This window comes from Megalobrama amblycephala, linkage group LG2, assembly GCF_018812025.1.
Source record: "Megalobrama amblycephala isolate DHTTF-2021 linkage group LG2, ASM1881202v1, whole genome shotgun sequence".
In the NCBI taxonomy this organism is placed as follows: Eukaryota; Metazoa; Chordata; class Actinopteri; order Cypriniformes; family Xenocyprididae; genus Megalobrama; species Megalobrama amblycephala.
The window spans coordinates 62,721,007-62,732,834 of record NC_063045.1 but is presented as its reverse complement, the minus strand read 5'-3'; the positions used below and the strand labels follow the sequence as shown (position 1 = coordinate 62,732,834).

At 41.6% G+C, this 11,828-nt stretch overlaps 1 protein-coding gene across 2 annotated transcripts; it reads left to right on the top strand.

Moving 5' to 3' along the window:
- The first annotated feature begins 460 nt into the window (after window positions 1-460).
- Window positions 461-11,419, top strand: sim2 (SIM bHLH transcription factor 2). Of its 2 annotated transcripts, none has more exons than XM_048181429.1 (11): window positions 461-1,351; window positions 1,593-1,769; window positions 3,070-3,152; window positions 3,251-3,340; window positions 5,734-5,842; window positions 5,930-6,015; window positions 6,756-6,955; window positions 8,028-8,134; window positions 8,314-8,461; window positions 8,539-9,074; window positions 10,024-11,419. In XM_048181429.1, the coding sequence occupies exons 2-11, from the start codon at window positions 1,595-1,597 to the stop codon at window positions 10,527-10,529; spliced, it is 2,040 nt and encodes a 679-aa protein (XP_048037386.1). In that variant the 5' UTR covers window positions 461-1,351; window positions 1,593-1,594; the 3' UTR covers window positions 10,530-11,419. The 2 variants fall into 2 exon arrangements, with proteins under 2 accessions (XP_048037386.1, XP_048037387.1); XM_048181430.1 differs by having other exon boundaries at window positions 461-1,769; window positions 8,539-8,701; window positions 8,789-9,074.
- The last annotated feature ends 409 nt before the right edge of the window (window positions 11,420-11,828 follow it).

The window sequence follows — 11,828 nt, the reverse complement described above, 5'->3', positions numbered from 1 at the left end:
GCACGCTGTCAAAATAAGAATAAAATGCGCAAAGTGCACCAAATGCGTTTCAGACAAATCACACGAGCAAACCCATTAATGAGACACAATATCTGAACAAACGTGCTGGTAAAAAAATGAATATTTAGAACAAATACATCAGTGTCTGATTTAATGTAATCTGCTCATGATAACTCACTGCGGGATTATTTCAAATATCCGTAAATATATTTTTCACCACACAAACAAGCAAAGATTATAAGTCTATTCTGAGCTCTAAACAAATGTGCACAAACTACTTTCTACACAATTGTAAGTGATGCAGAATTTATTTAGTTATAGTTTTACAAGATCCCAATGATCCCCAGAATGTTTATGGTTTGCCCGAGTAACCTAAAGCTAAACTTGCATATATTATCAACAGGGTATATAACTCTTCATCAGGTTTATTCTTCAAGGTGGAATTATTTGAAAATATTTAAGTTCACGGTTTTCGCGTGACAGCGAAAAGAGACTCGAATCGAATGCTTAATTCGGCTTAAACAATTCTAATACCGATAACGGTTTAAATCGCGCGCTTATGTCCTACATTAACAGCGGTTGCGATTCAGAAACTCGGTTCTCCACGGAATGTGTCGGGTCCAAACGAGCCAACACTCCCGCCAGACACGGAAACTGATTATTACATTGTTAAATGTCAATAAATATTAATATAGAGAAAAGTAATTTGGTAAGACAGCCAATAATTCAATAATAAATGTTGTTTTTTTCTTTAGACATCAATCCTCACACACAAGAGACTGTGACGTAACGAGAGTCATCCAGTCTCCATGAACCGCCCTCTCTCTCTCTCTCTCTCTCTCTCTCTCTCTCATAGGCGATCAAAGCGCAGGATTAATCGAAAGGCTGAACGGTATCTGAAGAGTCTTGAGAGGAATATTCAGGCGTCGAGAGGAATTTTAAAAAAAAGAAAGAAAATGAAACATTTTAAAATGGAAATAAACACGAACTCGTGAAATGGAGGACTGGAGTAGGCTACATCGACACATTGAACAGATGTTCGTAAACAAATCTTTACTATTTTTATATGCTATTTTTGTATGCTTATCATCATGGATTTATTAGAAGTTAGTATTATTGCATCACTGTAATCTGTCATTTCTAAATCTTTCAAATCAAAACGTCAAAGCGCGTCGAAGCCAAAAGCGACTGTGGCGGTGAATGTGATTCCCAATGAAATGGAGTTCAACTGCCTTCCTAAAGTATATAAGAAGTTATCAGAATCAAAATCTAATGCGACATGACCGGCTGATTTATTGAAGTATCTTCTGGAAAGACCTTCAGTGTGTGGAGAGTTTCGTCAGTGTTCGAGGTAATTTCCATTCGCTCCATCGTTTCATTTTATGATTTAATTCACAAAGAGCAGGACTATCAGGAAGGTTCAGCTCAAAGGCCCTTTAGTAGCGTGTCTTTCACTGCAACATATACAGAAAAGAGCAGGAAAAACATTAATGAACCGTGAAACATGTTGTAGCGAGTGACCATTATTATAGTGGCTCTTTCTGTGAAAGACTGAAGCGCTTTACAGCACGTCCATCTTCTCCATGTGTCAGAAATGAAGGAAAAGTCCAAGAATGCTGCGAAGACAAGAAGAGAAAAAGAAAATGGAGAATTTTATGAACTGGCCAAACTGTTGCCGCTGCCCTCGGCCATCACATCTCAGCTGGACAAAGCGTCAATCATCAGACTGACCACAAGCTACCTGAAAATGAGAGCTGTGTTTCCAGACGGTAAGTTACAGCTCGATTGGAGACGGATTTCCAGCATTGCCTGATGGGATTTGCCTTTGATTTGCTGTTCATAGGATCATCTCACAATGCCTTTTAATTTCGTTGTCTTGTTTTTATTTGTGATGATTCACTAAATTAATTTTAAAATGAACATTTTCAATGACAGACTATTTTAATTTCATTAAATTAATCTTAAAGCATTTGATGATGATAATAATAATAATAATAATAATAATAAATAAATAAATAAATGGTTGTTTATTTACTCGTTAAGTCAACTAGTCTAACCAATCCAAATCCAAAAGTCTAAAAATAAATTGACTAAAAATATCCTAATAATAACGATAATAGGCCTAATAATAATAATAATATATTTCTGAGTTCGTTTTGAAATTCAGAAGTGCTTTGCGTGATGAAATGAATCTGATTACGATTAGGGTTAGCAGCCCTTGAAAATTAGTTTCTAAAAGAAAATTATTGTCTGTTTTTTTCTTTCTTTTGTTTGTAATTAACATACATTTTATCAACTCATAAAATCAACTAAACCATCACAGATTCAGTCATTTTCTCTTTCCGTCGCTGTTAAAGACATTTGCTTAGAGTCAAAATCTTCTACTGATCAAAAGCTGAATTTATAATGAATCATAACATCTCAAATTGTATTCGGGATAAATATTTCACAAATGGAATAAAATAAAGACTCCATGTCGGATCGCAATGGTCCTAAAATCAAAATTAACATTAACATTTGGTTCCCATTAATTAATTTCTTTTAATTTCCATTTTCGGCTACATAGAGGCAGTAATTTCAAATCAGTAATATTAAATTATGCTTTAGTATAATGTGTTATTGTAATTCTGTAATTGACCTTTTTAACAGAAGCCTATCTGTCTACAATATATATATTTGACTTAAAATTGCTTAATTGAAATTTATAATAATAAAGTTAGTTATTATAAAGGTATAATATAATATAATATAATATAGGCTACACGTTAAGGCTTCAGGGAAATAATATTTTACACAAATCCACAGAATTTTTTTTTTTTTTTTTTTAGATTGTCCACGTGAAGTTGAAAAGTAAATTTGCAGTTTAAATTAGTTTACAATTCTAAGACAGTCCACTTTTGCTAATTTTGCTAAATTAATTCTTCACATCCCAAACTATATATCATTATTAAAACACCAGCTTCTCAGAGGAATGATGATGCCGTTTATTGGTGACGGGATTCGAGCGCTAATGAAAGTTTTGAAGGTTCTTCCGTCGGTTTTTGAATCTGTTTCTGTGTTTTTTGTGAGGTCTCGGAGAGGCCTGGGGTCAGTCATCACGGGTCAGTCCTCTGGACCTCATGGCCAAAGATCTGGGATCTCACCTGCTGCAGGTGCGAGGCTTTTAAAACAACGTTATATTTGATGTTAATGTCTTGAAACGCGTCTGATGATTGTGCAAATGAATCATATGATATCACGTGTTTTTCAGACGTTGGACGGGTTTGTGTTTGTCGTCGCGTCTGACGGGAAAATCATGTACATCTCAGAAACAGCTTCAGTACATCTGGGTTTGTCACAGGTGAGAGTTTAAGATGAAATCAGGGTCAGTCCGAGGCCAAAGTCTCGTATCACTTCAACACACACATAACTGAGACCACATGAACTTCCAGAAGAATGTCATTATAATACTATCTGGAGAATGTGAAGTGAATCTATTCACAGACTGTTTGCTCAGTATCGCTGTTTCTTATATTGTGCCTCTATTGAGAAACTCAGACAATGAGAAAATCTGAAGAAAGTCTGAAGAAAAACACTGAGGTTGAGTTTGTTTAACATGTCTAGATTTTACTTTTGGGCATGTAAAGAGAGCTTTCTGTGTCACACCATTGGATCAACCAAACACACACACACACACACACACACACACACACACACACACACACACACAGTCAAAATAACAGTTATAAAACACTAAGAATGTTTTTGAAAGAAAACCAATATAGTATTTAACTAATCAAAATACAATTTAAAATAGTAATATTGTAAATTATAATTAATGTGAAATAACATTTTGATTTTGAGATATTGAGCTGTTAGGATTGAGTTTAAAAGTTGTAAGATTAGGATTAGGGAAGGATTTTTTATCTGTTTTTTATCTGTGACGGCAATTTTTGCAGCAGCCATTACTGCAGTCATTATATAAGCCCTAAAGGTATATAGTTCATCCAAAAATGAAAACACTCACCCTCACGTCCTTACAGACCAGTGTGAGTTTCTTTCTTCTGCTGAACACAAAAGAAGATATTTTTCAGAACGTTTGGAACCAAACAGCATTTGTGTCCATTGACTTCCACTGTATGGACATTTCTCAACATTTCTGGAGTGACATGAGAGCGAGTAAATGAAGGCTTTGTGGGTGAATTGTGCCTTTAAGAAATCCTTCTGGGCTGATTTGATACTTTAGTATTTCTAGCACAGTTGAACTGGTGGCACAGATTCATAAAGTTAGAAAATGAACTTTACACACATTCAAAAAATGGCCAAACACAATTCTCTAGAAACTCATCGTGTGTTTGTATGCTGAGAGACCACAGCTCTTCCACGCACTTCTGTCCTGACAGAATAAAACTGGATCAAACCAACATGAGCAGGACTTCAGAGTCTCTCTGAGAAACTGAAGCTTCAGTGAAGAGAAGAATATTGACCCTGGAAATAACGCCTGCAGAACCTTCAGAGGTGGAAGTAAACTGACGGGTAAATGTCTGTGGAGGAACATGAGAAAATATTTGTGCTGCAACAACAGCTCTTGCTTTTCAAAAGAAGAAAAGAGACAAAGACGTCAAAGATGTTACAGTCTCTTTTTCAGCAGCTGTAATAGAAACTACTCCGTGTTTACTGACCAATGCTGTCGCACATCAAGACAAAAAAAAAAAAAAAAAAAGCATTAAAAAAATTAATAGAAATTAAAAATGCGCTTCTTGGAGTCAGGAGGTGAACATTTTAATTTATTTGAGGAGCATTAAAAGAAAACAATTGGCAAGATGTTGGCAATGACCTTGATGGATTGTGTGGAGATCCAGACTCGAGTCACGGGTGAGTTAAAGGGAAAACGCTGTTTTTATTGCCTAGTCAAAACAGCGGCGGCCGCAAGAGACGAGCCCCAATCACACGGGACGACGCAAATGAAGCTGTTAATGTGGGAACACCTGTGTCTACTGACTACTGAGCATTCAAATGGGCTGGTTACTGGTGGACGACGAGGAGAATGTGAGCGAGAACGGCTTACAGACCGAGACTGAGACTTCATTGGCAAAACGCTGAAACGCAACCGGCGTCGACAGGGAATTCATTATGTTCGCACTCGGACTCTGACAGGACGGTATTGTGTGTTGGTGTGCAGCAGGACTCCAGATCTGCTCTGAAACACACAAACGCAGTATGTTTAGTAAAGTGCACATTCCTGCGCGCTCCTGCGCCTCAGCGCGCCGCCGCACTACAAAGATCAGATTAGCGTCTCCGCCGCAGCTGCCGAGAAAGTAATTTGTCGCTGAAGTGCTGTGAAGTGACCTTCCCTGTGTCTGATGTGCCCTGCTAATTTACACACAAAAATGGATCAAAGTCCTGCACAGAATCCGCTTTTGTTTTCACATGCAAATCGTGTTTTTATACATGAACTTTTTGCAGCGGGAATCAGACTGTCTCTTTGAGATGGACGCAGATCAATTTCAGACAAACAGGAGCTTAGCTTCAGCCCGACACACACACACACACACACACACACACCCTTAAACGGGTGAATACACACCCTGTTCACAATAGGCATTTTTGTGAGTTGATGTAATCTTCTTAAATGACACGGATTCTCAGTCATCTTAATCTGGGTTTTTCACTTTTCAGACTGGGTTCAGACCACCTGACAGATATCAGGGGAAGGTAAAATGACTGTGAATAATGATGTATCATGTGTTATAGGTGGAACTGACTGGTAACAGCATCTTTGAGTACATCCATCCGTCAGATCACGACGAGATGAGCGCAGTGCTGAGCGCGCACCCGCCGCTGCACCCGCACTTCCTACAGGGTACGAGCGCACACACACACGCATGAAATTAAACGAAATGAAACGCTCTATATTTATCACAAGGCTCTTCTGGTCCGTGTGTTCCAGAGTTTGAGCTCGAGCGCTCGTTCTTCCTGCGGATGAAGTGTGTGTTGGCGAAGCGGAACGCGGGACTCACGTGCGGCGGATATAAGGTGAGTTTGTGTCTCTTCAGCTGAAACACCCGAACATGTTTTCATTCGGAACAAATCAGATGATGGCCGGTAAAATGATATTCTGATGGTTACTTTCCTGCGGGGCGTTATTTTCTGCGCGCGCGTCTCAAACCCGAGTTTTGCATTGCAAATGTTATTACGAAAAAAGCAAGGCAAACATTCGTCAAGAGCTCGAGTTCACATCTAGAGCCACTGTGAAGCCAGATTCGTTTGCCATTCACTTTTGTTTAGCAGAGTTTGATCGAGATTCTGCTGCATGAACTGATGATCATAATCGGATCTGATTCACTGCAGCAAAAACTCATGAATCGATGACAGCTCGCGCCGATGACGCCACATTTTCCAGTGTCTCCACCCGTTTCGCACGAGCACGAATTCGAGCTGGATAAGCTTTCATACATCAAGCTTTGGAGATTTGTTTAAAATTTACATTGGCAATAACAAGTGGGTTATGTTAAGTAAAGAATAAATCACGCGCTGGATTCAGAGGCGCGCGGCGCAGGTCAGCAGGACGTAAACAAATTAATCGTGTGAATATGTGAGTGTGTGTGTGTGTGAGTGTGTGTGTGTGTGAGTGTGTGTGTGTGTGTGTGTGTGTGTGTGGACCTCATTCCACAGACATGAGCTCTGACAGGCCGCGCGCTCTCGGTTGAGGCGCTCCAGATGACGAGAAGCGAATCTGCTCCACATTAAACACTGAACCGATCTGATCCCTGCAGGTGATTCACTGCAGCGGGTACCTGAAGATCCGTCAGTTCGTGATGGACGTGTCTCTGTACGAGTCGTGCTATCAGATCGTCGGGCTGGTGGCGGTCGGTCAGTCGCTTCCGCCCAGCGGCGTCACGGAGATCAAACTCCACAGCAACATGTTCATGTTCCGCGCGAGCCTCGATCTCAAACTCATCTTCCTGGACAGCAGGTGAGGTTCAGCTGAAACACGTGACCTCATGTGAACACTACTCTTGCTGTTTCAGCACGGAATTCTGTATCTCTCAATGCAGCTCTTTCATTTCCACAGTTGATAAGGTCCATTCAGTCATGTCGGAAAGGTCGTATTTACCCGCTGAACACTGCAAAACATGATGTTCTTCCTCAGTGTTTCTGTCCTGTTTTCCAGAACAAACATCTAAACATTCTTAAATCAAGATACATTTACTGGAGAAGAGAAATGACTGAAGATATTAAGAATTTTTAGTGAAAAAATTGTCAAAATGAAGTGAGTTTGTGCTTAAAAATATCTGCTAATGGGGTCCGATAAATGATCTTTTTCCCTTTCAAATTAAGATTATTTTCTGGTAGTTATCCGTTCTTGTTTTAAGCACATCATTTAATTTTGACAAATTTATCAGAAAACAATTCTTCATATCTTCAGTCATTTCTCTTCTCCAGTAAATGTATCTTGATTTAAGAATGTTCAGGTATTTGTGCTGGAAAACAAGACAGAAACACTGAGGAAGAACATCATGTTTTGCAGTGAACACACATGAACATCATTTGTTGAAATTTGTTGAAATTAATAAAATTATTATTTTTTCCATTTACAATAAAACTAGCTAAGTTGCATGTACAAAATAAGATAGTACAAAATAACAATACAGTTATATCTTCATAAAATGAATAAAAACATTACACAGAAACGTGCGTTCTTTATCATTTTATTTCATTCAAATACAGTTAAAAAATCTTGTTGAATGTTTTGTAGAAATGGTCCGTCGCCATCTTGCTCCGATCAAAGTGACTTGACATTGTAATTACCACTTTCCAACTTGTAAATATGAACTTGAACGCACCAATAATTCTTACAGACTTGAACTGACCAGAAGAAAAATATCAGCTGTGATTTTTAATCATTTTAAGCCATTGATAGAAACAAAAAAACAGCACAGGAAACCGTCATAGGAACACATTCAGACGTCACAAGGAGCCCCTTTCATGAACAAACAATCTTATGAAACGTGTTTGTGTCTCACTGGAGTGTGTTTGTGTGTCAGGGTGGCCGAGTTAACCGGTTATGAGCCGCAGGATTTGATCGAGAAGACTCTCTACCATCACGTCCACGGCTGTGACGTCTTCCACCTGCGATTCGCACATCATTTACGTGAGTCGCTGCATGCGTTCCGCTTCACACACTTTCATTAGATACTCTGTAGATCATCTACATCGACTCGAGTCGACACCAACGGCATGAATGTGTTCGTTCTACTAACACGACTGAACAGTGTTTGCATGGAAACGCTTGACAGTGAATCAACTGGTGAAGTGCTCTGTGTGTCTCAGTGCTGGTGAAGGGTCAGGTGACCACCAAATACTACCGTATGCTGTCCAAACACGGCGGCTGGGTTTGGGTGCAGAGCTGCGCCACCATCGTTCACAACAGCCGCTCGTCTCGGCCGCACTGCATCGTCAGCGTCAACTACGTCCTGACGTGAGTGACCTTTCACCTCCCTAACAGCATTTGGCGTTTAGACAGAATCTGCTCTCTGATGCCGTGTCTCTCCGCAGGGACGTGGAGTACAAAGAGATGCAGTTCTCTCAGGACCAGAGCAGATCCAGACCGTCGCTCTCCTATAAGAACTGTCTCGCAGCTCCTCAGGACTCACGCAAACAGCTGAAAGCCAAAGCAGCCAAAATCAAAAGCAAACCCAAAGCATCTCCGTATTCACAGGTAAAAGCGCTGACAGACTCACCCGGGAGCGCACCGACGCGTGCGGCTTCTGACGTGTACGTGACGTCGAGTGCTTCTGGTTTCCAGACCTCGCTGCATGCCGATAAACTGGAGTCTCCGTCCTGGAAGTCGGGCCTGTCGTCCTGCCGGGAGCAGAGCCCCGTCTCACTGACGCACGTCCAGGATCCGTCTCACGCGCTGCCTCCGTCCTACACATACACGCACACGCAGACCTCCAGCGACTGCCGGAAAGCACAGGCGACCCCGAGCCCCTCCAGACGGCACGTCCTCTCCTCGCTGCAGTCGCCCTGGAGCTGCGCAAATAAACCTGCGGCGCACCTGCAAACTCCTGCAGCCTGCAGCGCATACTCAGGTATCGACACACACACACACACACGCACACGCACGCACACGCACACACACACACGCACACGCACACGCACACACACACACACACACGCACACACACACACACACACACACACACACACACACACACACATCACAGAGTTTAGATCAGACAGACGGACAGATAGCACGGCTGTACTGATTAACTTCAACTCTTTCCCCGCCATTGATGGAATTTCAGGCTTTCCATGTTTTCACTGTTATACTGTAGGGGGCGCTATTACGCGTGTTCTGAAAGAGTACAGAATCTCCGGCTCAAAACACAGGCAAAGAAGCAGAAACAAGCGATAGAAGCATTGCTGACGCACGCTGTAGTTTTTGACAAAAAAAAAAGCCTTTTGTTCAAAATGTTGCTCTTTTTATGAAACTTTCCCACATTCAAGTGTTGATAAAAAAAGAATGCATGAGCTAGAATAATGTTTTTTTTTGTTAAAAAGCAGAGGCTCTACAGAAGACATTAGTCAGTATTCAGATCAATTCAGTTCAAGTTTTTCTTCTCATCTGATAGTGTCGCCAGATCACTTTCCCCATTGAAAAGAAAGTTGCCAGCCACCGGCAGCATTTTTGATCATTTTCATAAATCTTTAATGGCTCAAAATATTTTGTTATATGACTATCTGATCAGTCAATATATTTTAAAACAAAGAACAGAGACTCTGCTTTTAAACAACAAAAAGCCATTTTATTTTAGCTTCATGCATTCTTTTTTTATCAACAGTTGAATGTGGGAAAGTTTCATTAAAAGAGCAACATTTTGAACAAAAAGCTTTTTGTCAAAAATTACAACTTGCGTCAGCTAAACTAGTAAACAATATAATATAAACATAATGAATTTCACTGTGAATCAAATGGAATCAATTCAGAAAGATTCACAGAGAACGACCGGCATGTCTAACCAACTCTGTGTCCATCAGGTTCGGCGGCCGACGGCGCGTTCGCAGCCCAGCTGCTGCACGGGGGCTACAGACCCGGCACTGCCTTTAAAGAGGAACCCGGTCAGAACCAGGGCGGCACCGACGGCTGCAGAGGACGAGAGGACGAGCGGGCCGGACCGGCGCTGGCCAGACGGCATCATGCGCTCCAGGGCTTCGGCCAGCGCAGGCTGTGTGTGATGGACCCGCCGTACGAGAACAGGAGCGGTGCAGCCAGGCTCTCAGATCAGAACGACACGGAGGAGAAGAGGGTGCTGCTGGGAACGGGCCTCCCGGCGCAGAATCCGTACGTCTCTCTGAACCTCCACCATGTTCTGGCCAAGCACGGCTCTTTCCCATCAGGACCCTACGCTCTGAGCCATTTAACGGACGCTTACCGGGGCGAGGAGGTGAACCCGTACCTGTACCGGACCCAAAGCCCCGCGCCCGACGGACACCGCGTTCCTCATTACATCGGCACGTCTGTCATCATCAGCAACGAAAGGTGACGCGCTCAGGATCGCCGTGGAAACCGCCGCCGGTGCCGGCCTCCTCTACTGTTTTATGCAAAGATTTTCTGTTCACACATAAAGCAACTTCAGGTATGGAGTATATTTTTACCCAACATGCAGCCAGTTCAGCGGGATACTACAGCCATTATGTCCGGAAAACCGACGAAGGAGAAGCTTAAATACGTATCGGTCATTCAGGGTCTCCAGATGAGCCTCATATTTGCTGCACGATACTGTTCACTAAACTCAGAGATATGCAAGTGTGTCCAGACTGACAATGATCCACATACTGTATTTGAAACATGCTTTTGTGCCATTATTTACCAAATGAAAACATTTAATCTAATTTAACCATTTAAAAGAAACGTTTCGGCAGGATTTCTGTAACTACAGACAAATTTCAGAACTTTAAGGTGAAGTGTGTGAATTCTACACCACCAAACTGAATTACACCCCCTCATCTGTCATTGGCTCGTTAGACAGATAGACTCACGTGATTGGTTGAGTCGGAAGTAATCGCACAGATTCATGTTCTGAAAGCGTCACAGAGTTTCACTCTTCAGGACGTTGACAAACACAACGTCTCACTTCAGCTTTAAGAGAAGAACTTCTGAACATTGCCTTTCTGAGCTGGAATGATACGATTTCTATGGACATCTGAAGAAAAACAATGTATTGGGTCCAGTTTTCTGTTGCTGAACAACCAATCCTGCAGGTTTTCAACCGGTCCTTCAGTTGTGTCTGACGTCCTGATATTTAGCTGCTATAAACAAGTGATGGGCATATTTATTGGCGTGGACCACATTGCAGCTTGATTATTTATGACAGATGATACTAAAATGACTGGAGCTAGTTTGCTTAGACTCAATAAACATGAGGTGACACATGTGAGCGTGTTGTGGTCTCTTAGAAACAAAATGCCGAACAAAAGCAGAAGACTTTGTTATTCATTTTATTATTATTGGTGCCGGAACTTTCATCTCCGATTCCGTTTGAGAAGAGCTCGCCGGTCTCATAAAGCTTTTGATGAAGCGCTTCGAGATCTAATACTCCTCACGATGAAGGGCTGGGAGAGGGTTAATACTGGCTCTGTTTGTTTGTTGATGAAGACTGCTGTTTTTTATGATTTTGAAGAAGAGCCAACAGGCTCCGTGTCCGTCTCTGGGGAGAGAAGATTGGAATCTGGTATTATGCAGCCGGTATTAGAGATGATAGATTTGTGTTGACCTTCAGAGACCCTCCAGCTGAAATTGTTTAACAGGATATTGTGGATCTGAGGAGAGCTATTTGCTTAAT